The sequence below is a fragment of the Canis lupus genome, chromosome 27 (assembly GCF_003254725.2).
Source record: "Canis lupus dingo isolate Sandy chromosome 27, ASM325472v2, whole genome shotgun sequence".
Taxonomy (NCBI): domain Eukaryota; kingdom Metazoa; phylum Chordata; class Mammalia; order Carnivora; family Canidae; genus Canis; species Canis lupus.
Genome location: NC_064269.1, coordinates 21,688,499 through 21,714,098, shown reverse-complemented (window position 1 = coordinate 21,714,098; position 25,600 = coordinate 21,688,499). Strand labels below are relative to the sequence as shown.

At 37.3% G+C, this 25,600-nt stretch overlaps 1 protein-coding gene across 1 annotated transcript in view; it reads left to right on the top strand.

Moving 5' to 3' along the window:
• The window catches only part of LOC125753873 (translation initiation factor IF-2-like), a 66,121-nt gene that overhangs the window by 16,023 nt on the left and 24,498 nt on the right, over positions 1–25,600 (top strand). The window contains exon 2 of the mRNA XM_049102890.1: positions 24,082–24,181. Coding sequence (XP_048958847.1) covers positions 24,082–24,181 — 100 coding nt within the window. The remainder of the gene's footprint in view (positions 1–24,081; positions 24,182–25,600) is intronic.

Sequence of the window (25,600 nt, the reverse complement as noted above, 5' to 3'; positions counted from 1 at the left end):
ATCCTTTGGTCAATTAGGTGTGATGATATCTTCCTTAGAAACTAGGCATAAGGATGCTCTTGAGATAATGAGTCTGTGAGTCTGCTAGATGGTGAGGTCCTTCATTGGAAAATTACAATTAGAGAGGATAGATGTGCAGGGAGGGAACTCATGTCCAGTTGCCATTACTTTTCTCTATGAAGTGAGGGCCGAGGGTCATCTGTAAGTGAAAGCACACAGGTTTGAGGTGGTGGTGTGTGCAAAAGCAAAGCAGCTTTGGGGCAGGCAACCCCAATGCGCTCAAGGAACTAAGGAGTCCAGGGGGAATGCAGGAAAAGCGCAGCAGTGTTGAGGGCCCAGCTGAGATTAGAACATATATGTGAATACAGCATGTGTGAGTTTTCCCTCCAGAAGATTGTTTTATTTGGGCTTTATTGAGGTGATTTTTCAGCAGAGGATGAAGGAAGTAAAAACAAAAAGGAAGGAGGAGGAAAGCCCACTGACACGTGAGAAATGTCTCATCTACAAAGAGAACATTGTTTAAAGGAAGCCTCTGATTTGAAATGTGTTCTAGAAGTCCACAGTGATTTGGAACTTAGAATATCTTTTTCAAAAGGTATTTACACTAAAACGAAGATCTAAGATTTTAGTCTAGCCCACAAAGGTCTACAAAATAGGCAGGGAACTTATATTAATATTATGTTTTCTAGCACTGAAAATCCTAAAATCACTAGAAGTTTTAACTATCTTAGAGCCTTCAAATAGAATAGGGCTTGAGGTTGTCAGCTTGGAACTGTATTCATGGATGGTATCGTTTCTGTGAGAGTAATACTCATGCAGTGAAAACTTCTGGGAATGCATTCTGAATTTGTCTGCCTCCTCCTAATATAGGAATAGGTGAGCACTAGGTTCTGAACCCATTACTGGCAGGTTAGCTATTTGTAGATAAATGATGTCTGTTTAATGGGCGGTGCCTTAACTCATCTTTGATCCATTCACATAGTATCTATTGAGTTGTCTACAGGCTGGATATGCAAAAACAAAGAGAACCAGTCTTATCTTCCAGATAATTTGTATCTGGGCCAGGCATTTAAAGAAATAATTTTTGGAATGTAATCATGGATAAAATGGAGATGTAGGTTTTTGGGGTGAGATTGGAAGTGAGTGTTTCTGTAAAGATTTTCCTAAGTCTTTGAAGAAATCAGGGAAGATTTAAGGAAATTCATTCTCCAGCTAAAATGTGAGGATGAAAGGCATTTTCTGGGAGGATACTCCATACATATAGAATGATAGACACCCCTTAGGAACAATACCTAAGGGAGAACATGGTCTGTTGGAGAACTACAAATAGTTTTGATATCTCTAAAGTTAGGTGTGTACAATGGAGTTGGGAAATAGCAGGAGCTGAGGTTAGGAAATCACCACCACCACCACCACCACCACCCACCTCGCCCCAGGGTTTGGGGAAGGATATCACATTGTCCTAAAGGTTGTTTTGGTCTCTGTTGATAGCATGATTGGTTATGAGAAACACAGTTTTTCTGTTCCTGTCCTGAATTAAGATTTCTATTTATTTAGATTTTACATTAGGAGGAAATTTTGAGATTGCTTTAGAAATAACTGGGGTTTTAGAGTACTGCTCACTGTCTTCTAGTATAGTGTATTCAGATCACTTTGTTTATATCAACAAACATTTATGAAGCACATGTTATATGGAAGGAATTATACTTTTTGCAGATGGTATTCTGAGGATTGGAAATGGCTCCTCTCTTTCAAGAAGCTTACAGTCTAGTTAGCAAAACTTGAACTTTCAAAAACCCTATTATGTAAATAAAGATAATAGCAAAAAAGGAAAGAGGATAGACTTGCTACTTAAAAACTATAGGAGGCAGAGAAATCAAAAGGAAAGAGGATAGACTTGCTACTTAAAAACTATAGGAGGCAGAGAAATCAATTTAGTAAGACTGTGTTATTTATTTATTTATTTATTTTTTTTTTTTAAGATTTTATTTATTTATTCATGATAGAGAGAGAGAGAGGCAGAGGGAGAAGCAGGCTCCATGCAGGGAGCCCGATGTGGGACTCGATCCCGGGACTCCAGGATCGCACCCTGGGTCAAAGGCAGGTGCCAAACTGCTGCGCCACCCAGGGATCCCTATTTATTTAATTAATTTATTTTTAAGACTGTACTTCAATCAAGGACTAAAAGACCAAAAGAAATAGGACTGGTAGACAATGGTGTAAAGGTGAGGCAAGGTGATTAGAGAACTGGAAAAAGGCCATCTCAGCCAAAGGACCGTGGTGGGGGGCTAGCCCAGAGGCACTGATGTGTACACTATGTTTGGGAGTTAGCACAGTGTCTAGAGTCACTCAATCTGGAGTATATTACTGGGACTAGAAAGAAATGGGACTGAATATGTGGCTGGGGCCAGGTGTTAGGGTCTTATATGCTGCACTAAGGAATTTGAGCTTTATTCAAGGCAGTAAGCTTTTAAGAACAAGTCTTCTTCTGATCTTCCTCTCCAACTCAGGCTGCCTCTGTCTTTTTTTTTTTTTTTTTTTTTATTCATGAGAGACACAGAGGCAGAGACAGGCAGAGGGAGAAGCAGGCTCCATGCAGGGAGCTTGACGCGGGACTCGATCCTGGGTATCCAGGATCACGCCCTGGGCTGAAGGCGGCACTAAACCGCTAAGCCACCCGGGCTGCCCTGCCTCTGCCTTTAGTTCTCCTTCCCATTTGCTATGTTCAGAATAAGCCCAGTATAATACAAGCCTAGTATTAATACCATGTGACAGGAACTTTCCTGGTTTTGTACTGATTACCAAGGAAATTGTGATTTTGGTCTTGAATCTTCGGATGTTTTCACAGTCAGCAGCCTAATCTCTTGGTGTTGGTTCTTCTTACCTTAGATTTTTGTGGCTCACTATTCAGTTTTTCAACTATTTTTGTGTCTATTATATAATTTGATTCTTAACAGTTTTTGGAAATAATCAGCTCAGACAGCTTATAGTTTGAGAAATCAGCTCAAAAAGCCTAAATGAATAGCCCAAGATCATTCAGTACTCTTGGGAGAGTTCAAGATGAAATTAGAAACAGTGACTTTCTGACCGTGTTTGGTCCAGGATTCGTTCCATGAAGTCATTATGCCATGGCCTTCCACTTGAGTGATTCTGACTACCAGTGAAGGTATGCCAGCCGTGTTGTTATGACATCCATGAGATGCTTGCATGGTTTCATCCCTGTTGGGTATGATATTTTGAAATGGCTAAGATTATGCGTTACATCTGAAATCATTACACGAAAAGAAACTGGCTTATTTGGGAGTTTGCTTATAATCATCTTGTTTTTTTTTTTTTTTTCTCTTAAAGGAACAGCCTAACCTCTTAGTAATAAGCCTTTCTCATTAAACTAATCAATTTTTAAAGAAATTTCTTTCTTTTTTTTTCTTTCTTTCCTTCTTTCTGAGAGAGACAGAGAGAGCGAGAGAGAGAGACTGTAGAGGAGAGAGCCCAAACAGTGGGGTTTGGGTGGGGGAGCAAAGGGAATATGAGAAGCAGCCCCATGACTGGCTAGGCTCTATCCCAGGACTCATGAGATCATGACCTGAGCTAAAGGCAGCCACTTAACTGACTGAGCCACCAACGTGTCTTTCATTCAACTAATTATTTTGATTTCTGGAAATAATCCACTAAGTCATTGGGGTTTTTATTCTTAATCTCACATATTTAGCAGGAAATTGTTTTCCATTTTTCAAATATTCAGCAAGATGACAAAGTTAAGTATATACTAATTTTATGAATCATTTTTAAGCCATATGACTTACAAAGTTAAGTGCTTAAAATATTTGTAAGCACTTTACAACTTAAAATATTTGTAAAATCAAAAAAAATGAGGATTTTGCTTTACGATTCTGATTTGATTTTGCCAAGAGCAACAGAGTTGGCCTTTTAAAAGTCATAATTGAGGCTATCTAGGTTGTAAGGCAGCCATAGTATTGGCAAAGATACTAGCTTTGGTAGTTTAGGACCACTGACATCAAATACTAAACTTATAGAATTCCTATAGAGAGAGGGTGGTGTTGGCACTGGGAAAGACTTGGGAAGTCATACCATATTCAGAAAAGCAGTCATGGAGGAACAACAGTGGAAGGTCACATAGTAGTAGGATGTGGGACTCGGTCTTGAGACACTCCTCCTTGGCTCCTTGTCAGTAGGATCAAGCTTAAACTCCTCAACCTAGGCCTTTGGTCTTTGAGGAGTATGGGAGATCAAGACTTTTCCCAAGTCTGATAACAAAGGCACAGAACACGGACAAAAGTAAGGACTTATCAGCAAGGACTTATCAGCACTGAGTGAATGTAATTTGATGGCATTATAGTAATGACAATAAGTTTCAGATCTATATCAGAAATGAAGATGGAACTTCTAACATTCTGTTAAAAAAACAAAACAAAACAAAAAACCATACAGTAGAGTCTGGTTGAATATGCAGAGGCTTCTGAGCTTCTGATTGAGAGAGCTGATCTGGAACACTTTGTTCAATTCTAAGGTCAAATCAAGTTATTTTTAAGCTCCTAAATGATTGGCACTGGCCTAAATATAATACCCTTACGGACCTGGAAGTCAAACTGGCCAACCTCACCTATCTAATAAGAGCATGTACAGTGGCAGTCACAAAACCTCTGTTCCCTCATTTCTATCTTTATTATTTTCTTATTTAATGCTATATTTATTATGTACTACATATAATCATATTAATAATGATATTGTTAATAAATAACAAATATTGCTTATCTTTTTTCCAGTCCAAAATGTTTTAGACTTTAGACAGAAACCTGTATGTGTGTGTGTGTCTCTTTGGTGGGGAGGGGTTCCGGAGCAGCAGAATGAGGCAGGCACATAGATAAAACTAACATTCAAGAAAGAGGCAAGACCAATATTTTTTTAACTTCAAAGTATAGTCAAAATATTGTAATAATATTGTACATGATTATGGTACCTTATAGTTTTCAGATCATTTTTATCTCTTTTAAATCATTTGATGGTTATGGCAAATCTGTAAGAATGGTACACTAAACATCATTCACATTGTCCATGCAAAGTGAAGTCATAGACTACACTGTCTAATGTAACAGATATTTACACCTTCCACAGTCAGTTTGGTCCTGCCCAACCTTCTGGCTGTCTTATTTGGGAGATTAGGTTGATAATGGTATCTACCAAAGAGCTTGAAGCAGGTGAGGACTACCTGGCCTCGGTACTGGGTTGTAATGAAAGCACATTTTGATTAAACTACACATACAGATAATTTTTAAATAAACATTCAGTTGCATTAAATTGTTGATACAGCCTGGTTTGTATGCTTGGTGAAGGTTCTGATCTTTATGTTTTTAGGTGTTCTGATACACCTTTTAAGGAATATATACTTGAAGCCGACAATAGCATGGCAGAGGAGAGATTCTTAGTCTTTTACTTGTCATGAGGGGTTCTAGGCTTCAACAAGTTCTTATAGTTTACTTAAGGGTGGAAGTAGCTCTAAAACTTCTAACAAGCCACACATACTTGAATCCTTTAATTTCACCAATGTGATTCTATTTCTAACATTCATCAGGCTAATTATAATTAGCAAGCTGCTGATTATACTGAAGAAAACCCATCCGGTAGGTAATGAGCATTGTCCCCAAAGCATTTGTCTCTTGTAACCACCTCTGAAGTATGGGCTTCCTGATGGGAGCCCACCAGATCCACCCTGGACAGTGGATTCCCACTACTGTCAAAGTTATTGCCTAACCTAAACAGTGTTACAGGTTACAGGCTTTATGCTGAAATGGTTCAAAAAGTAAGTTGCAGATATCAAAATACATCTAGGCTGTTGAGATATCTAGGCAGGTTACACTATTATTTGTATATTCTGTTTAATAAAATAAAGAAGTGTGCCTGTTATCAGGCACATTAATTTGATTATAGAAGTCTTAACAAAGGGGCACCTGGGTGGCTTAGTGGTTGAGCATCTGCCTTTGGCTCAGGGTATGATCCCCAGATCCTGGGATCGAGTCCCACATCAGCCTCCTCACCGGGAGCCTGCTTCTCCATCTGCTTCTCTCTGGGTCTCTCATGAATGAATAAAATCTTTTTAAAAAGTCAACAAAATGTGGAAAATAAGTTTGTGGTGATGTTATTTTTGCCCTAAATATTAATGGAGCATGAATAGGGCATGTGTGCATTGTATCTGATTAGTGACTGTGTGTGTGTGTGTGTGTGTATACATCAACTTTATATAGCCCAAAGACTGAGTGAATCTCAGGTGTAGTTTTTGTTTTTGTTTTTGTTTTTAAGGTTTATTTATTTATTTTAGAGAGTATGAGTGAGCACATGAGCAGAGGGAGGGACAGAGGAGAGGAACAGAGAGACTCTCAAGCAGACTGTACACTGAGTGTGGAGCTCCAATCAGGTCTTGGTTTCACAACCCCGAGATCATGACCTGAGCTGAGATGAAGAGTCAAATGCTCAGCTGACTGAGTCACCCAGGTGTCCCTCAAGCATAGTATTGTTAGAAGAAATGAGGGCTAAAATTTTAAAGATTTCTACTACTGAGGTAAGGCTAGGGTTTTGACACCCACCCATACATACAAAAAACAAGCTATAGCCTGGTGAATGCTGTGTGCAAATATTTACACACTGAAGCATGTGGTAGATGCATTTTGGTAGTTAAACTTCATATAGATGGTTTTTTGGATAGGTTGGAATATATTACCTATGGAATAAATGTGAGGAAGTGGTATGCATATTTTTTCTAATTTTAATTTAAATTTAACCTATCTATGGTTTAAAACTATCCCCCAAAGATAAGAGCATATTGAATTTGACATTCTGCTTTCCCACATGTGGTAATATGTGAAAACCAATTAATAGACAAGCGTGTGCTAGAAGAGTAAAAGTGTAGAGTAAGAATCAAATAGTGAGCAGCTACAAAAGCTGGACTAGGCAGGAAGAGAAGCCAGACAGAAAAAGTGAGAGCATTGCCCTCCCTGAAAGCAAAGGTGCAAAGCCTTAAAAGCAAAGAGATATCCAGCAGTATTGAAGCTGAAGATGGAAGTCAAGTAGAATAAGGACTTGACTTTTGGCAATAAGGAGGTCATGGATGATCTCAAGAAAAGTAAAGTAAGCATTGAGTTGAAGAGTGTGAGGAAATGTAGGCTGATTTTTAAATAATCATAATAATTTTATTTATAATATCTGAATGCTCATAATGTGCCAGGTCCTGAGCACTTTACTCATATTAACTCATTTAAATTTCACAACCACCTCATGGAGTCTATACTTTTTATCCCCCATTTTACCTGTGCAAAAACTGAGGCACAGAATTATTTACCCAGACTTAAATGGATAAGAAGAGTGGGGCTGAGATAGGATTCTAACACAAAGTTGGCCTCACCATTATTTATTTTAACTGCCATTGCATGCTGAAGCTTTGCCATAGAGGAGAGTTTAGGAGCTTTTGTATTCTTTGTACTGTGTTAGGTGAAGGGGACACAGAGACAGTTTCTACCCTTGAGGAATTTTTACAAGAGAGGTAAGGAAGATGGATCAACAACACATGCAATGGTTTCATTTCTGTAGTAGAAGTGTGTAGCAGGTAGAGTCAGGACACAAGAAGACTGGCCAGTTTTTGCTTGTTGGAGGAAGGAGGGAGGAATCAGGAAAGGTCTCTTGAAGAAGGAGACTCTTAAACTGAGGTTCACAGTGACAAAATTTAGTGTGGTGATTTAAAAAATTTAAGTACAAGAAGCTGAATTTCATCATTAGGTCTACTTCTTCATTTTCATCAAATTTTCTAAGTATTCTTCCCCCATGGTTAAAAAGTGATTTAAATAAATATGCTGTGTCTTGAAAAGTCTGCAGCATGTTTGTCCTAACAAGGTATTTAGCCCACAAATGTGAATGTTTTGTTGTTACTTATTTTGGCTGGGTGGGTCATTATTCTGTAATACTCATAATACAATTATATGAAGCATTCTCTTTAGAGAAAGAAAAGACTTTCCTCACATATGCTGTTTTAAGAATTTTAAAAAGGACACACAATATACACGACAAAAAGATACATAGCATCTTTGGTTTATTTATTTATTTATTTATTTATTTATTTATTTATTTATTTATTTTAATAATAAATTTATTTTTTATTGGTGTTCAATTTGCCAACATACAGAATAACACCCAGTGCTCATCCTGTTAAGTGCCCACCTCAGTGCCCACCACCCAGTCACCTCCCCCCTTCCACCACCCCTAGTTCGTTTCCCAGAGTTAGGAGTCTTCCATGTTCTGTCTCCCTTTCTGATATTTCCCACTTATTTTTTCTCCTTTTCCCTTTATTCCCTTTCACTATTATTTATATTCCCCAAATGAATGAGACTATATAATGTTTGTCCTTCTCCAATTGATCTTTGGTTTAAAGAGAGTATTTGGGATGCTCAGTGGTTGAGTATCTCCCAGGGTCCTGGTATAAAGTCTTGCATCAGGCTCCCCACAGGGAGCCTGTTTCTCCCTCTACCTATGTCTCTGCCTCTCTCTCTCTCTCTGTCTCTCATTAATAAATAAATAAAATCTTTTTTTTAAGAGAGTATTTAATTTAAAAAAATGTAGTAACTACCATGCTTTTTGTGTGGGGTGGGAAAGATCTTTATGTAAGAAAGATATCATTTCCGTGCCTTCATTAAAAGCACCTTAGAAGAAATGAAGTTGTCGCCTAAATGAGGAGAACAAGGAAATCAGCAAAGAAGGATTTCTGGAAATTTGCAGGATCTGAGTAACTTTCCTTCTATGCCATAGGTGCCCTCTTTCCATTAAGTGATTACATGATGTAGCTGAGTTTATTATTTCTTACTGATGTATAGTGTTTTTGTTGTTGTTTTACCTATTTTTAAAAGCAAGCTAATTATAACTTCTTTAAACTCAATAAATTCCATAAAACAAGGTTGTTTTATTGCATTGGTTCATTATTGATTTTGTTTTGGAGTTTGTTGCCCAAGTAATAGTAAGAATCATGAACTGAGTGAATATTATAGGTGCAGGGCTATGCTCAGTCCTTTACCCACATTTTTGTTTAATCTTACAACTCTGCAAGGTAAATTTGCTCATTTTACAAATGAGAAAATAGGTTTGGAGAGATTTTTTTAAACTACAGAAAGTTAACTAAGCATCCAGTAGGAAGAACTGATCTGAGAAAAATGAGGCCAACGGAAGGAGAAAAAGCAGAGATGAGGGAAGGCATGGAAGTGAGCAAAAAAAAAGAATGAGAGATCAGAGAGATGAATCCGTCAGCAGACTGACCTGGTGTGGTAGTGGAGGCTCTTGTTCTAGAACCCCTGAGGCTGTGGGTATACAGTGCCCTTCTGTGTATATGAAGTGTCTCTTTTTTCAAATGCTTTATGGCAGGGTTTGCAAACTCATTACCACGGTCAGGCAAACGGCATTAAGAGGTGAAGTGGGGTTGGTATAAAGGATAAGTGGTTAAAACTGTGGCAAGTTAGGGTATATATATATATGCCCTACTTAAAGGAAGTGGTCCCCACTCAGCTCTAGCTGATTACTGCCTTTAGGAAATGTGGATGGACCAGTGTTTGGCGTTATCTTCTATTTTTTTTTTTTTTTCAGAGAAGCCATGTATCTGGGTATTTTGGGTGATTTCCGACCTTTTAAAAGCATCAAAACACCGTGTTGGCCAAATAGAACACTTAGTGAAAGGTGCATTTGTGCTTTAAATTGTTTTCTTGTTAGCTGGTGAGAGTAGTAGGGTAGGGGTAGTACTGAGTTCTTAGGTTTGTGAGAAAGGATTTCTTGGTTATCTAAGTAACCTCAGCTAGCTCCTGAGCAGACCTAGCCGAGGCAAGAGCAGTAGTTATAAATGCTCTAATTTTAATTTTTTCATCACAAGGGATGTACATGTCAGATTTTTTAGATAGTCTCATTTTAAGAATAATTTAAATTTAAGCTAATTTTTAAAAAATTCGTGGGACAAGATATTCCAATTCAGTGAATTTTTTTAGATAACTTAAATTCCTTTAAAACTTCCATTTTAAGAATTAAGGATATCAAACTGCTTATTTTAACAAACTCTATTAAACATAACATTTGAGAGGGAAGCATTGAAGGACATTATTAGCATACTATCCCATAAATTTAGATTTTGCAGAAAATTGGCAATGGATGTATACTTTTATGAGCAGTTTAAGGAGCTAGTAAAGCATTTGCTTTATGAGGAAAGAGTTACATTGCTAGGGTGACACATGTCCTGATTTACTAGATCAGTCCTGGTTCACCTCTGTTGTTCTGGTATAACAAAAGGACCTTTTGTCCAGGATGATAAATTATATTGTTTTTTTGTTTTTTTTTTTTTAATTTTTATTTATTTATTCATGATAGTCACAGAGAGAGAGAGAGAGAGGCAGAGACACAGGCAGAGGGAGAAGCAGGCTCCATGCACCGGGGGCCCGATGTGGGATTCGATCCCGGGTCTCCAGGATCGCGCCCCGGGCCAAAGGCAGGCGCCAAACCGCTGCGCCACCCAGGGATCCCGATAAATTATATTGTTACCTTATATAATGTTAATATGTTTTTAGTTGCTGGTCCCTTTCTCACAGAGGTGGAATGAACCAGGTATGCTAAATGACCTTGTTGCTTCTCTTAAAATTAATCACTGAAGCAAAGGCTAAACCAGTCTTCACCTCAGTGTGACTCTCTCAGCCCTCCCTGCAGGATCTTTGCTATTGCTATCATGGTTTTACCCGTCAGCAACATTTAAGCCATGATTGATTATTTCTGTAACATCGTTTTAATGCCATCCTTCCTGTTAACTTTAACCTACTCTTATATCTGTATCAAATTTAATTTGTGGTATGTGTAAGGGAGGCATAGCAATCCCCATTTGAAGGATCTATACTAAAAATTATCCATAATCATCCTTTAATAACACTTAGGTAAAGGTAATAAAACACTGATTTTATAAAAGCGCATTTCTGGGCAAACATCTTTTATTGCATGAAATTGAACATACTGGGTGTTACTATCCTGATGTATCCATTTTTTTCAGAAATGGATTTCAGTATAATTAATTATACATGAGTGATATCATGTTCCACATCTTTTTCAACTTGGAATAAAAAATCGAAGTCATGTTAATCGAGTTTGCGAATGAAAAAGTTTGAAGATGTAGATAAAATGTAAAAATGACAGATTGAGAATTCAGAATGATTTTAATGGCTTCAAACAATGGCTGAACCCTAAAAAAACTAAATTTTATGGGTCAGAATATGAATTTCTACATTTAGGTTAAAAATAATAGTTACGTAAGTGCAAGAATGAGGAAACTTATCTCAACATAGCTCATATGAAAAAGAACAGGAAGTAATGGCTGTTTAAAAGATTAATGCAACCTTTCATTTCTGGTGGTGTGTGAGACTAGATACGCTAAACTACTTTTCTACCACAAACTAAAATAAAATGCTAGATAAGTGACATAAATGTGCCTTTAAAAATGATGAGGGGAAAACATGGGCTGGAAAATGAAAGCGAGGACAGTCCTGGTGGCTCAGCGGTTTGGTGCCTGCCTTCAGCCCAGGATGTGATCCTGGAGACCCTGGATCTAGTCCCACGTCAGGCTCCCTGCATGGAGCCTACTTCTCTCTCTGCCTTTGTTTCTGCCTCTCTCTCTCTCTCTCTCTGTGTCTCTCATGAATAAATAAATAAAAAATTTTTAAAAAAATTTTTTAAAAAAAGGAAAATGAAAGCAAGAACTCAGTGAGGTGAGTGAAACGGACAATATGAGATCACTTGTCGAATCCAGAAAATGTGAGCTTTGATTTACTTGGTCTCCTGTTGCTCTGAAGACAGGAGACAAAGCCCACAGCCTATGTTAGGAGAAAAAAAAAATTAATAGATGTGTCCGCATCAGTCTGGACCCCCTAAAGGTTGCTTTCATAATGTAGTGTTGAACTAGAACTAACTTTTCCCCTGATGATCTCCCAGTCCCCAGCAACTGTAAGGAAAACTGCCTAATATTTCATAACCAATAACTAGCATTCGTGCAGGTTTGCAGTCCTAATTTAGACCTACCTGAGTGGTTCAAAAAAGACAGATATATAGTTGTAAAGTGGTTTTAGCATATTAGCTCAGGGCAGAAGCAAGTACAGATTCCTCCTGGGGGAATCTTTCTTTAACCTAGGCCTCAAAGAGTTCGAAAAATACAATCCAAAGAAATTTTAACTTACAATCAAAATTATAAAACAATTAAACAAGGCATCAGTGAATCAAACCAGCCAGAGTAGTAGATGATAGAACTAGACGTGTAGTGATTGTAGATACCATTATCAGACAGAGAATATAAAGTAACCTTGTTTTAAAGAAATGAGAATGTTAAAAATGTGAGTGAATAGCAAACGAAAAGAAAAATGGCAAAGGAGGTCTGAAAGAACTAAGTCGAGCTTTGAGAAATTAAATATATAATTAGAACTTAAAAGTCAGCACACAGGCTTACTGGTAAATTAGACACAGCCAAAGAAAGAATTATTGAATTGGTGGACTGTTCTGAGCTTTCTGACTGTGACCTACAGTAAGAAATTCCTTTATTGACATGTGGATACATGTGATACATGTGTATAATTTAAGTCAGAGTTTCAAGAAATTGATTGTAACCTCTTAAGGGTAATGTTCTCTATTATTTTTCCTTTCTAATTTGCTCCTTTTCATTTAAAAACAAAAGTTGAAGCAACCCAGGCAATTTCATAAACTGCAATGGGTCATGACCACAGTTTCTAAGAGAATTGATTTTAATGAAGGTGAAAATACATGTACCGTACAACCCAGGATGTATGTATCCATCAGTGTTAGAGTACTTTATGTGGCCCACCCCAGAAAACCTGGAAGAAAACAAAACATCAGTTGCAGAAAATATAACTATGATGTGGTTTATATATATAGTGGGTTATTATAGGACTAGGGTAATAACTGAACATGATGAACACTGGTAAATACAGCATGGGTACAACCCCATTAGAGTGGATGCTGCCTAGCAACGGCCAGCCTTAGCCCATACCTGTGCTTGTGACTAATCCAAGCACCAACATAATGCTGAATAGAAAAAGCAAGGTGCAAAAGATTGTATGTAATGTGAATCCATTTATATGAAGTTGGGAAATTTGGGCAAACTAAATAGTGTATCATTTATATATGAATGATTATTTTTCTAAAGGCAAGAGTACACATAGAATTTAGGAAAGTTTTAACCTCGAGGTGGGACATGAAGGAGTGGGTTAAGAATCAAAAGGAGAAAAAAAAAAAGAATCAAAAGGAGTTTCAGAGATATTAGTAATTTACTTTTCTTTTTTAACCTGGTTGTCGGTATACACGTTTATTCCCTTGGAATTTTTATACTTTATTCAGCATTTAACGAAAATAATAAAAAAGTCAACGCAGAGCCAACACAGGTAATAAATCTTTTATGGTGATCAGACCATCTTTAGAAAGTCATTTTTGGGGCGCCTGGGTGGCTCAGCGGTTAAATGCCTGCCCTTCAGCCCAGGGCGTGATCCTGGAGTCCCGGGATCGAGTCCCACATCAGGCTCCCTGCATGGAGCCTGCCTCTCTCTCTGCCTATGTCTCTGCTTCTCTCTTGTGTCTCTCATGAATAAATAAGTAAAAATCTTAAAAAAAAAAAAAGTCATTTTTATTTTGAGTGCCAAGTTTTATAGATGTTAACAAATTGGAATATGTCCAGAGGAAAATATCCAGGGTGATCATATAAACCTCGTCTTGAGCCTTTTATTTCTCAGATGTAGAACTTGTGAATTATGAGCACAGGACAGTTTTGATTTCCCCAGCCTTGTTGGCTAGTGGATGTGGGAAGTGAACTCTGCTCTGCTCAAAGTCCCAGGGTTGCATTTTTGTCGCACCATGCAGAAATGAGTTCTAAAAAATTTCTACAATTATTCTGTAGTTTATGCCAAAGGTTTTGTTTTTTTCCATCAAATGCTGTAACTGTAGGCCTTATGTAGTATGTTGTAATATATCAAAGAACAGCTCAGAAACAGGATCTTTCAGTGCTGGATTCAGACCAGCCTGTACTTTCCATAGCTCCTGATGAAGGCATCTTTAAATTCGGTAGTATCCATCAAAGGGAGACACATCCAGGTAATTTTGTTTGGTGCCTTTTGGAGGAAAACAGACTTAGTCCTAACATTGCTGTCTTTGGCTGTGCAGGGAACCAGTTTGGGCCTTAGTTGGACATAGACATGGAAAGCTGGGCAGATATAGGCTGACCTTTATCTACGTAATGATCACTTGAGGTAAAGGTATAAATTAGCAATTACTGAGGATCTGGAATGTGCCAGCTGTTATTAGGCACTTTTTTTTTAAGACTTTATTTTTTTAGAGAGCAGTCTTAGGTTCACAGCAAAATTAAGGGGAAGTCACTGAGATTTCCCATATATCCCACACATGCATAACCTTCCTCATTATCCACATTCCCCACTGGAGTGGTACATTTGTTAAAATTAATCTACATCGACACGTCATTATCACCCAAAGTCCATAGTTTACACTGTTGTTTACTTTTGATGTCATACATTCTATGTGTTTGGACAAATGTGTGATTGGTATCTACCATTAGAGTATAGAGTTGTACTACCCTAAAGATTCTCTGTGTTCTATTTTGTTTCTCTCTCAACCCATGGCAACCACTAATCTTAACTGTTGCCATAGTTTGCCTTTTCTTGAATGAATGTCATAGTGTTAAAATCGTATGGTATGTAGTCTCTTCAGATTGGCTTCTGTCTCAGTTATATGCATTTATCTTTCCTCCATGTCTTTTCATGGTTGCTAACTCATTTTTAACTCTGAATAATATTCCATTGTCCGATTGTACCAAGTTTATTTATTCACCTGCTGAAGGACATCTTAATTGCTTCCAAGTTTTGTGAGCTATAAATAAAGTTGCTGTAAATATCTACATGCAGGCTTCCATGTGGATATGTTTTTAACTCTTGTTTGGATAAATACCAAGGTGTATAATCGCTGGATCCTGTAGAAGGAGTATGTTTACTAGACACCAAACTGTCTTCCAAAGTGACTATCAATTTGCATTCTCACCTGCAGTGAACGGAGAGTTCCTGTTCCATTTGGTGTTCCAGATTTTGGGCATTCTAATAGGTGTGTTTTAGTATTTCGTTGTTTTACTTTGCATTTCCATAATGATACATGATGTAGAGCATCTTTCTTTCCCCTTGGGCCTTGTCACATAAAAATACTCTGTTGGGAAGGAAGTGGTCTTACCTCTGTCTTTTGGATGTGAAATTCAGGGAGCTGTGTCTAAAATCAGTACGTGAAGGAGAGAAGTCCTTCCTATCAGAGCAAGCTGCGAAGTCCTGGCTAGAGGCAGTGTTGTGGAGTGTGTAGGAGCATAGACTATAGTAGACAGGGCCAGGTTCATATACAGAATCTGCCATTTGCTAGCAGGATGAGCTGAGTTGTAAGTTATTAGCCTTATCAGGAAATGAGGAAAATATTTATTTCTTAGGATTGTTATGAGAAGTAAATGAATTAATATGCATAAAGTACTTAAAACAGTGGCTTGGCACATAGATAGTGGTATAAAATGAAGTGTTTAGAGACTTTTTTTTTTCTGGCTGTAGTTCTAGCAAGCAATTCTCCTGGTCTCTGTGACCCTGTAGCAGAGCCTGCCCTCAGTCTTAATAGAGGTAAGATAGTTATGTCCAGTCTGGTTTTCCCAGCATCCCAAGTTGGGATCTGCCCCATCCAGAGGTCAGAGTGGCCTTGATGATTTACATTCATCAGTTCATATTCTTCCAGGATCCTTCATGTTCCAGGGATATAGAGATGTTGATCATGATGCATTTATTAAAAACCATAGCAGATGTACTTATTCCCAAGAGCTTTGCTGTGCAGATGAGGAATTGAAGCTCAGGGAGGTTATGAGTGTCCCAAATGCGTTGTCATAGCAGAGCTCAGATTAGGGTGTTTGCTGCACTACTGCCAGAACATGTGGAGGACAAGGCCAATTTTACTTTTCTCTTTCTGGAGCCTTGATTTCATAGTGTGGATGACCTCACGTTTCTTGGGTCATCTAGACCATTGAGATAGTGGTTCTGTGTGCCTTTTGGGGCCTGTGATGTGTAGGCTGTTGCCAGCTTCCATATCATGCCAATGTTGCTTGCCTCTTCTGTCTGCACATCTGTTGACTGTTCCTCTTAACCCAGTTTCTCTCTGAATTGTGCAGGCATTAGACTTCCATTGGCTTTCTCCATGTGTTTCCCTCACATCTGACCTATCATTTCCCTCAGTCATTGGCTTTTCACAACCTTGATCGAGTTCCTGTTTATTTCTCCCCTTCTCCTCTTTTGCTACTTCTCTTTGCTTTAATCATTTTCCCTTTTTTAATCCTGTTTTCTCCCTTATTTATTCTTACACACTGGTTTTTATGTGTTTCTGCTATTTTTCCTATATTTGGGATCCAGAGTGGACTCTTGATTTTTAGAGTCATTGCTAGACCATGAATAGTATGAACTGACCAAAATCTGTGATACATCATGTGAACTACACAGTCTTGCCTCTTAACTTCCTTTTGATTAACCTGGAGCCAAATTGAGCATTTATTAGCACAGCATTACAGTCAGTATCATAAGGTCTTAGCAAGAGAAAAGAAGACACCAAATCTGGAGGCTATAATTCCAGAAATGATCCAAGGACTTGCCATCCTTAAGGCACGAAGGCAGGAAATGATAAGGCCTCAGAAATAGGAAAAGTATAATAATTACGAGCGCCTGGCTTAAATAGCATTTAAACATAAAGATACTCTTTTCTTCAACTTAAGAAGTAGCTTTATTGCTTGTGCTCTTCTTTGAACTGAAATGAAGACATTTATTCAAGATTAACATACATTATGAAACGGCTCAATTTAGGAAATTAGAAAATTAAAACATACTTGAGGATGCTGAAATGTTATAGTAACTATCAGTTTCAATAGCAGGATATTCTTTGCTTTCTATGTTTTTTGTTCTTTTTTAAAAAAACTATATGCTAAAAGTTTTCTGTCAATTCCCATTTTAAAAGAATGAGGAGAACCCTGGGTGGCTCAGCGGTTTAGCGCCTGCCTTTGGCCCTTGGCGTGATTCTGGAGTCCCGGGATCGGGTCCTACATCGGGCTCCTACGTGGAGCCTGCTTCTCCCTCTGCCTGTGTCTCTACCTCTCTCTCTTGCATGAATAAATAAATAGAATCTTAAAAAAAAAGAATAAAAATCATTGTCACTTGAAATTTTTTAGTGTTATTTTAAAAATGAATCCATCACATTTGAACATACCCTTCTTTATCTAGGATTTTAAAAAATTAATTCTGAGACCAATAGAAGGAAAACGGGAGGAAGTTTAAAACATCCCCATGGACAACCTGATCAGAACTATGAGATCTTTAAAAGCAATCTTGGGATTTTTCTTGTTGTCTGATAGCAGTATTGAACAGATGGTAAATTGACAGAAATAAAACTGGATAATCAAATCTGATAGGCCAAGAAGAGGTTAAGTAGAGAAATCTGTGGTATTTTTAAAATTTCCAGGGTGATTGGGGAGTGGTGGCTGAAATCAATATTTGGGATTTCATTTGTGTTAATACAAAAAACAAAGCCACAAGTTTGCTTTTTAATTAAATTCTTTTTCTTCCATTTAAAAAGTAGTTTACCTACCTCCCAACAATCAGTCCTTGTAGGAAGAGGAGGAAAAGAGAAATTTGTATCAGCTAGCTGCCTGCATGCCACCTCAGGAAATAGCATGTCAAATTCCTGCTTTATCAAGACCCTCCTGCTGGCCTTCCTCCCATTCTCATTTAGTTAGTGTGCCAGACTCTATGCTAGGTGCTGGGATTATAAAGAAGAAATGAGACAGGATTCATGGTACAGTAGGGGAGTGAGTCTAACAACACAAAACATTCTGGAAATCTCAGGTCCTTTTAGTATGTTTCAAGAAACTATCTGCTGAAGGATGGTCACAGGTTCACCAGTGTCATTACCTTTGTAGTTCCTTTATATCAAAGACCAGTTAAATTATTTGAAAATTTTCCTGGTCTTAAAAAGCAGCTCTTTCACGGGTATACCAATGTCTACAAAATTCTCCTGAAAAAGTCACTGTGCCTCTAAAAGAGCCTTGTACTTTCTAAGCAGTAGTAAAGACAGCTTTGCAGAAGGGGCACACTTACTTTTCTGTTCTTCAGGTCTTTTTCCCTCCTAACATTTCCATCAGTTTGATGTTTTCTCTTTAAACACTGGGTCATGTATGCAGTCCTGATCACTGGACCACACCAAGATAATGCTGTTGTTTCTAAAGGCTTACTCAATGTAACTGTTTAAAATGTCCCAGTGTCATATTTGTGTGTTGCATGTTTTACAGGGAAATATAGCTTCTATTAACACGGTTATGTTTGTTCTTTAACCTATATGCATTTAACAGTGGTTTTTTTGGCCAATTCAAATTGGAGTAATAGATCTTCAGTAAAAACACCTAGATAATTTGATGAATGCTTACCAAAACTCTGCAGTTGATCTGGAAACAACTCTGGTGTTAGCTAGGGGTAGAAGACCCTATCCAAGCAACCCTTGGATAGCTTGTCTAAAAGTTTATGATACACATTTTTCAAACTTCTCTAAGCAAAAGTAATTGCTCGGTTATTTAAAAAATAATTGATTTTGTCCTCCACCTTTGTCACTCTTCCGATTTCCTGTGTGACATTTAATAACAAATTATAAGATAAACAAGGATGCATTTCAGTTCCTACAGTTTATGGATCAGTTTATTAGGCCAGAAGGGGAAGGTACAGTAGAGAATGTGAACACTTACCAAGAGCAGCATGGGTCATGTGAACTAATCTGGGATGGAAGTATTGTAGAGAAAAGCAGGATCTTTCAAATCAAGAACTCCTGAGTTTGAATCAGGACTCTACTATTTACTAGCCACATGATCCTGGAAAGGTATCAAATCTTTCTGAGATCTTCGTGTCTTCCTCTGCAAAATGGGGCTGTCAGATTGTATTAATACAAAAACTTAAGCTACATTTCTTACTAACATTGCATATTTCTTTTAGTACAACTGAATCATATTCACAAATGTAGGATAGCTGTGAGTTTTGGTGTCAAAGAAGAAAAAAAACTTTGAATGTTCTTACCCTTTCTTTTATTAGAAAAACTAAAAATTCAGGAGAATTTCAAATTTGTATAATATTTATGGTTTTAACTTGTTTTGTGTATACAAAGAGGTATCACTTAGGAAAATGTGCTATAGCATTCTATTTATAATTGAATATTTATAGTTGAATATATTTTAATATTGAGGGGGATTTTCTCTTTTTTTTGATAAAAAGAAACATGCTTTTTAAAAAACTTTTCAGGCATCTTGAAGTCACAGAGTAAAGAGTAGCTTCCTCCAAAACATTTAGGCTTTTTCTCATATGACCTATAAGATTTGAACAACTAGAGCATTAAGATCTTTTCTGATTCCTGCTGTTATAAAAATGCCACTTGTCCATTGATTATCCATCTGGTGGGCCTAGTTTAGAGGAAGGGAATATACCCAACAATTAATCAGCAGTCACTAAGAGATACCTACAAGCAAATGAAGGGCTTAGATGCCTTATTTCACTTTAGAAAGAAAAAAAGAAAAAAGAAAAGAAGGAAAGAAGAAAAAAAGAGAGGCAACATCTCTTGAAAACTGGAATTTATTTTACTCTGAAGTTATTCTTATTCTATTTTGGTTTTGTTCAATGTATAGGAATTTGCATCAGTAACTTCTATTTTGTATCATTATAAACTAAGTTAAATAAAGGCTGTAGATAGATAGATATATATATTAGTTATCTCTTGCTGCATTATAAATTGCCCTGAGCCTAGGCCTAGAATATATTTAACCTAAGGACATAAAACAATAAATGTTTTGTTTTGTTTTATCTCACCTAGTTTCTTTGGATCAGGAATCCAGGAATGTCATAGAAGGGTGGCTCTGGCTCAGAATCTTACATAAGATTGAAGTCCAGATGTCATCCCATGTTACAAGTAGTCTATATGAAAGCTTGACTGGGGCTGGAAAATCCACCTCCAAGGTGATTTGCTCACATGCCTGGCAAATTTGAACTGGTTGTTGTCAGGATGCCTGTTTCTTACCATGTGGATCTCTCCTTAGGGCTATTTGACCATCTGTGTAACACGAACAGAGAGAGTAGGATGGAAGCTGCATTGTCTTATGACCTAGCCTGGAAGTCATACATCATTTCCATGATAATCCCTCTGGCTGTACAAGTTAACTCTGCTCATAGTGGGAAGAGAATACACAAAGGTGTGAAGACCAGGAAGCAAGGATCTTTGGGAACGATCTTGGAGGCTGGCTACCAAACTAGAATGTCTAATCTAATACGTGCAAGGGCCCAGTGAATGTTCAAATAACCTAAATTTTAATTTTATCAAAAATAATATAATTATTGGAGTATAGAGGTTTTCAATTTTTACATCTTTTACACCAAATGACACATGTTGGTATACGTTGATTATTGGTACATTTCAGTTGCTTCCATAATAGAGATCTGTTTTTCAGACATATGGTCATAGGAGAATTCTGGGTAAAAGAAATCATTTAATTTGGTAGGACTTCCACTGATGATAAGCTTAGCATCACTGAATAACCTGTTGCCATTCCATAAAACTCTGAATTCATCAAGCCCTCAACAGACATTTACTGAGCACCTTTTATGTGCTAGGCAACGTGAATATAGACAGCAATACAAAATTTCTCTACCCTCAAGGAAAGGCAAATATTTCATTATAATTATGCCAAGTATTATAACAGAGTTACATCTGGAGATGATGAGGTCAGTATTCAAGAACATGGGCTCTGAGGTCATTTTGCCTGAGTTCAATTCTGGCTCCCTTGTTTATTAGCTATATGATCTCGGACCACTTATTTAACCTTTCTATTCTTTAGTTTTCATTTCTGATTATTCCCTTTTTATAGCTTACCTTCCTTATAGCATTGTGGGGATTTTGGAAACAGTACCAGAGAGTCCTCTTAGCCCACCACTTGAGAATTCTTAGGATCATTTTGGATGAGGGAAGGTTTCCTGGGGTTGGAAGACATTTGGTTGTCTCTTGGAAGGTAAATTGGAGTTTGATCAGCACAGAAAGTTGGTGGAACCCAGGCATGATATGCCAGCATAAACTAGAGCTAGAGCAGTGGGGTTGGGGCTGGAGCATGTCATGTGGTAACTTCAAGGGAATGACTAGAAATGAGTTTAGACAGTAGCCTGTAAGGATGTGAAGAGTCTCAGGTACATTGTAAATTTTCTGAGATTATCTCAGTTTAAATCACAAATCTCTTACTGCCTTCATGACCACTCACAGTTGCTAGATCTTATGTCCATATTTGTGGTTAGGAAAATACTGTCACCACAGTTACAGGCAAAACAAAAGAAATTCGAACTTTTTTTGCGGAAGCTTTTAAAAACAGTAGAATGATAGGATTTGGTCTTTTTGTGTGTGTTTCTGTTTAAGTGGTTTGGGTAATGGGTTGAATAGTTAGGATGGTTATAGTAATCAGTAGAGAGAGGATTAAAGCCTCACAGGAGACTTAGAGAGGTGAGTACAAGTATACAAGGGTCTGACACCCTTGCTTCTTGTCAGTTTTGGCATTTATCACAGGCATCCCAAGCACATTCCCAGGACACTTCCATCCCATTCCAAAGAACCTTGATTCATCCAGAACTTTGCAATTATAAAAATCTAAAAAGAGATTTTAATGTTAGCATATATGTATCATTTCTTATTTTATTTTTTTAAGATTTTATTTATTTATTCATGAGAGACACAGAGAAAGAGAGGGAGAAGCAGGCTCCATGCAGGGAGTCTGATGGGGGACTTGATCCCGGGTCCCAGGATCATGTCCTGTGCTAAAGGTGGTGCTAAAGCGCTGAGACACCCGGGCTGCCCAAGTATCATTTTTTAATTACACATGAGGAAATAGGAACAATAATCTTCTTAGCCTTTAAATGTTTGGCTCTAGTATTGATAACCTTATTTTATGGATAAAAGAAGATAATGATTATATCAGTTTTAGAAACTCCTTCTTAAGTGCCCACTTTCCACTTTCAAAAGATTTTTTCAAAACAAAACTGAAAAGAAAGATGAGGCTTTAAAGAAGAAAAGATGGGTAAGAAGTGAAATTTTTTATTTAAGTAAATAAGAATCCCTTTTCCAAACAGGCTAGATTCCAGATAGCTTCTAGGCCCATGGGTGAGAATTAGGCTGCTTAGTCTATTTAGCCATTCTCACATGGTTTTTAATTCATCTTCCAGTGCTCTCTTCCAACAGGGCTGACTCTTCTTGCTTTTTGGATGATATGCTCCATGGACAGACTCTTTTATTTTACCAAGACACATGAGCCTTAAATATGTGTCTTTCTTTTAGCTTCTTTAGGAGGTAGATAGGTCTAGTTGAACTCTAACCCATCTGACATAAAATGATGAAACAGGAATTCTGTAATATCTAGTTCGCTTAAAGCTTATTTATTTTCATGAGAAATACATATTTTTTAAGATTTTATTTATTTTTTCATGGGAGACACAGAGAGAGAGAGAGAGAGAGAGAGAGAGAGAGAGAGAGGCAGAGACATAGGCAGAGGGAGAAGCGGGCTCCATGCCGGGAGCCTGATGTAGGACTCGATCCTGGGACTCCAGGACCACACCCTGGGCTGAAGGCAGGCGCTAAACCGCTGAGCCACCCAGGGATCCCCTTCATGAGAAATTTTAATGTGAATGCTGCTCTCTCTCTCTTTTACAACTTGGAGCATGCACTAATGTATCTTTGCACTGCAGCAATAACACTATGTAAAAAATAATCCAGAAATGGATATTTTTATACAACTATTAAGTTATATGAAATATTAGTCTGTATTTTGCACTGCAGCAATAACACTATGTAAAAAATAATCCAGAAATGGATATTTTTATACAACTATTAAGTTATATGAAATATTAGTCTGTTAACCAGACTGAGAGACACTGTCTCCATTCAGAGGTATAGTAGCCTTATAGGGGAAGCCCAGCTATGGAAGGGGAAATTTTGAGGTAACTTACCCCTTCCTCAGTTGTGTTTGAAATTTATATGTTTTCTGATACCTTGCATCAGATTTGGGTTCTTTCTGAACTGTATACTTTAATTTGATATTTCATACTAAGATTTTAAGGATTTTAAGTTTTTTGATGCTTTTTTCTATTGATAATAAAAGCGTCTTGGTGTGCAAAAAAAAAGTAGATGATAGAAGATAGTCTTGTTACTAAAGTAAACCTTTCTATAAATAAATGCAGAAACATCTGTTAAGGGCATAGTCTGAATGGGGCAGACATCTGAATTGCGTCAATTCCCGCCTTGCGGCCAAGATTTCTTTCTTAGGCTTTCTTTATAACTAATGGCAGAGTTTCACATTCTCACAGCATTAGGCAATAGAATGGTCAAGAGAACTGGTGCCAAGTTATGCTCTTTCTGGGGTTAGCTAGTGGTAATAATTTTTACTCACCAAAGAAAAGTGTGGCATGTTTTGGTTTTTATTTTTGAAGACTGAAAACCTGAGATCTCTCCTTCAACGTCACTTTTAGGCCCTGACTTTAGGCAGTTTTCCAAACGTCTAACTGCTCAACTGCTTTCAAGAAATTACTGTGGTCTTGCAGGAAGCTTTGGTCAGGAGAAAAAGAAGGCACATAGTCTTTCCTAGAACACCATGGGCCCATCAAACAAACTTTTTCAGAAACAACTGAGATTCCTTTTTTTTCAATGGCACAAAAATGCTAATTGAAACCAAACAGAAAACAAACCCACCCCACAAGTATGGCAGTTCAGATGACTGAGGGGAAGGTCAGAGAGGGGAGGAGAAATTCTTCTTGGGAAAACTTTTGAAGCTAAAGCTTATGTATTTTGCTCTTTGATGATTATAAGTTAAAGTGGGGTGGTTTAGCATTTTTAAGATAAAAATTAGCCAGGACTGTAAGAGAACACTGTGTACCTTTTCAGGTGCCTGTATAGCTCTTCCTAGAATACCTGTCTGGTGCTCTACTCTTCCTCAAGACTACCTCAACACTCCTCCCACTTGGGGACTCCAGCATGTGGTAAGGTGAGTCTGAAAATTTGTACTCCTTGCATATATCCTAGAAGAGTATCACTTAAAGTGACATTTTAAAAACAACTTTTGAAAATTTTGGAAAACTTTCAAAGGTTGTATTCACCGGTCAACTCTTAAGAATCACCATTTATAAAAAAAAAAAAAAAAAAAAAAAGAATCACCATTTATAAGGCCTATATTTAGATAAGGCTAAAGTTTAATTAGCAATAGTATCCTTTGCCAGTGTAATATAAACCTTAGGTTCAAATTTGGGTTGACACTAATAGCATTATGAAACATGCTTTATATTTCAAATCTGAAGTCTGAAGCAAATCTTTGCAAATTAATATGTCACCACTCTTAGGTGTCCTGAGCATTACTCTACTTGTACTTTAAATTGGCAGCCTTTTTAAAAAAAATTAATTAGCTTATTTATTTATTTAAAGTGTAAGTTTTAATTCCAGTTGGTATACAGTGTTACATTCATTTCTGGGTGCAATACAGCAATTCAACACTTTCATACATCATCCTGTGCTTTTCAGAACAAGCACACTCCTTAATCCCTATCACCTATTTAAACCATCCCTACACCCCTCTCCTCTGGTAACCATCAGTTTGTTCTCTATAATTAAGAGTGTGTTTCTTGCTTTGTCCCTCTCTCTTATTTTATCCCCTTTGTGTATTTTGTTTCTTCAGTCCTACATATGAGTGAAATCATAGGGTATTTATTTTTCTAGGACTGCTTATTTCACTTAGCACTATACTCTGTAGCTCCATCCATGCCATTGCAAATTGGCAAGATTTCATTCTTTTTTGTGACTAAATAATATTCTAAATATTCTAGTGTGTGTGTGTGTGTATTTATATATATTTATACTGCTTTGTGTATATTTTATGTATGTATATATATAAATTTATATATAAAATTATATAAATACAGATAAAGAAGGCATGAGGTATATGCCGTATCCATTCATCAATCATTGGATAGCAGCATCTTTTAAAGCAGAAAAGTATTTCTAAGTAAAGGTTAGAAGGTCTTGATAAGTCTGAAATAGCTTTTAGTTTGAGCTTCCATACCATAAGTAGTGCAATTGACTTCATTAGGTAAAGGAGGTCACAAAGTCTCTTGAGGTGGGAATATACAAAAAAATTAATTTTCACTTTTTGTATGCTTGATGTGTATTCTCTCTTGAACATTAAAATGACTCCTTGGTCTCGGAAAATAATTTGACCTTGTTTGTAGCATGTGAATCACTTGTGAATAAACTGTTCACATTTTACAGGTGAATAAACTCTTACGGGCACCAACCAGCACACCGTCTTGTAAATTCCTTAGTCCTTCATTTGCAAAACTTATGTGCTTACATTTTTGCCTCAATGATGATTTTTGAAGGTCTTACATAAATAAATTCCCTCTTGAAATAAAAA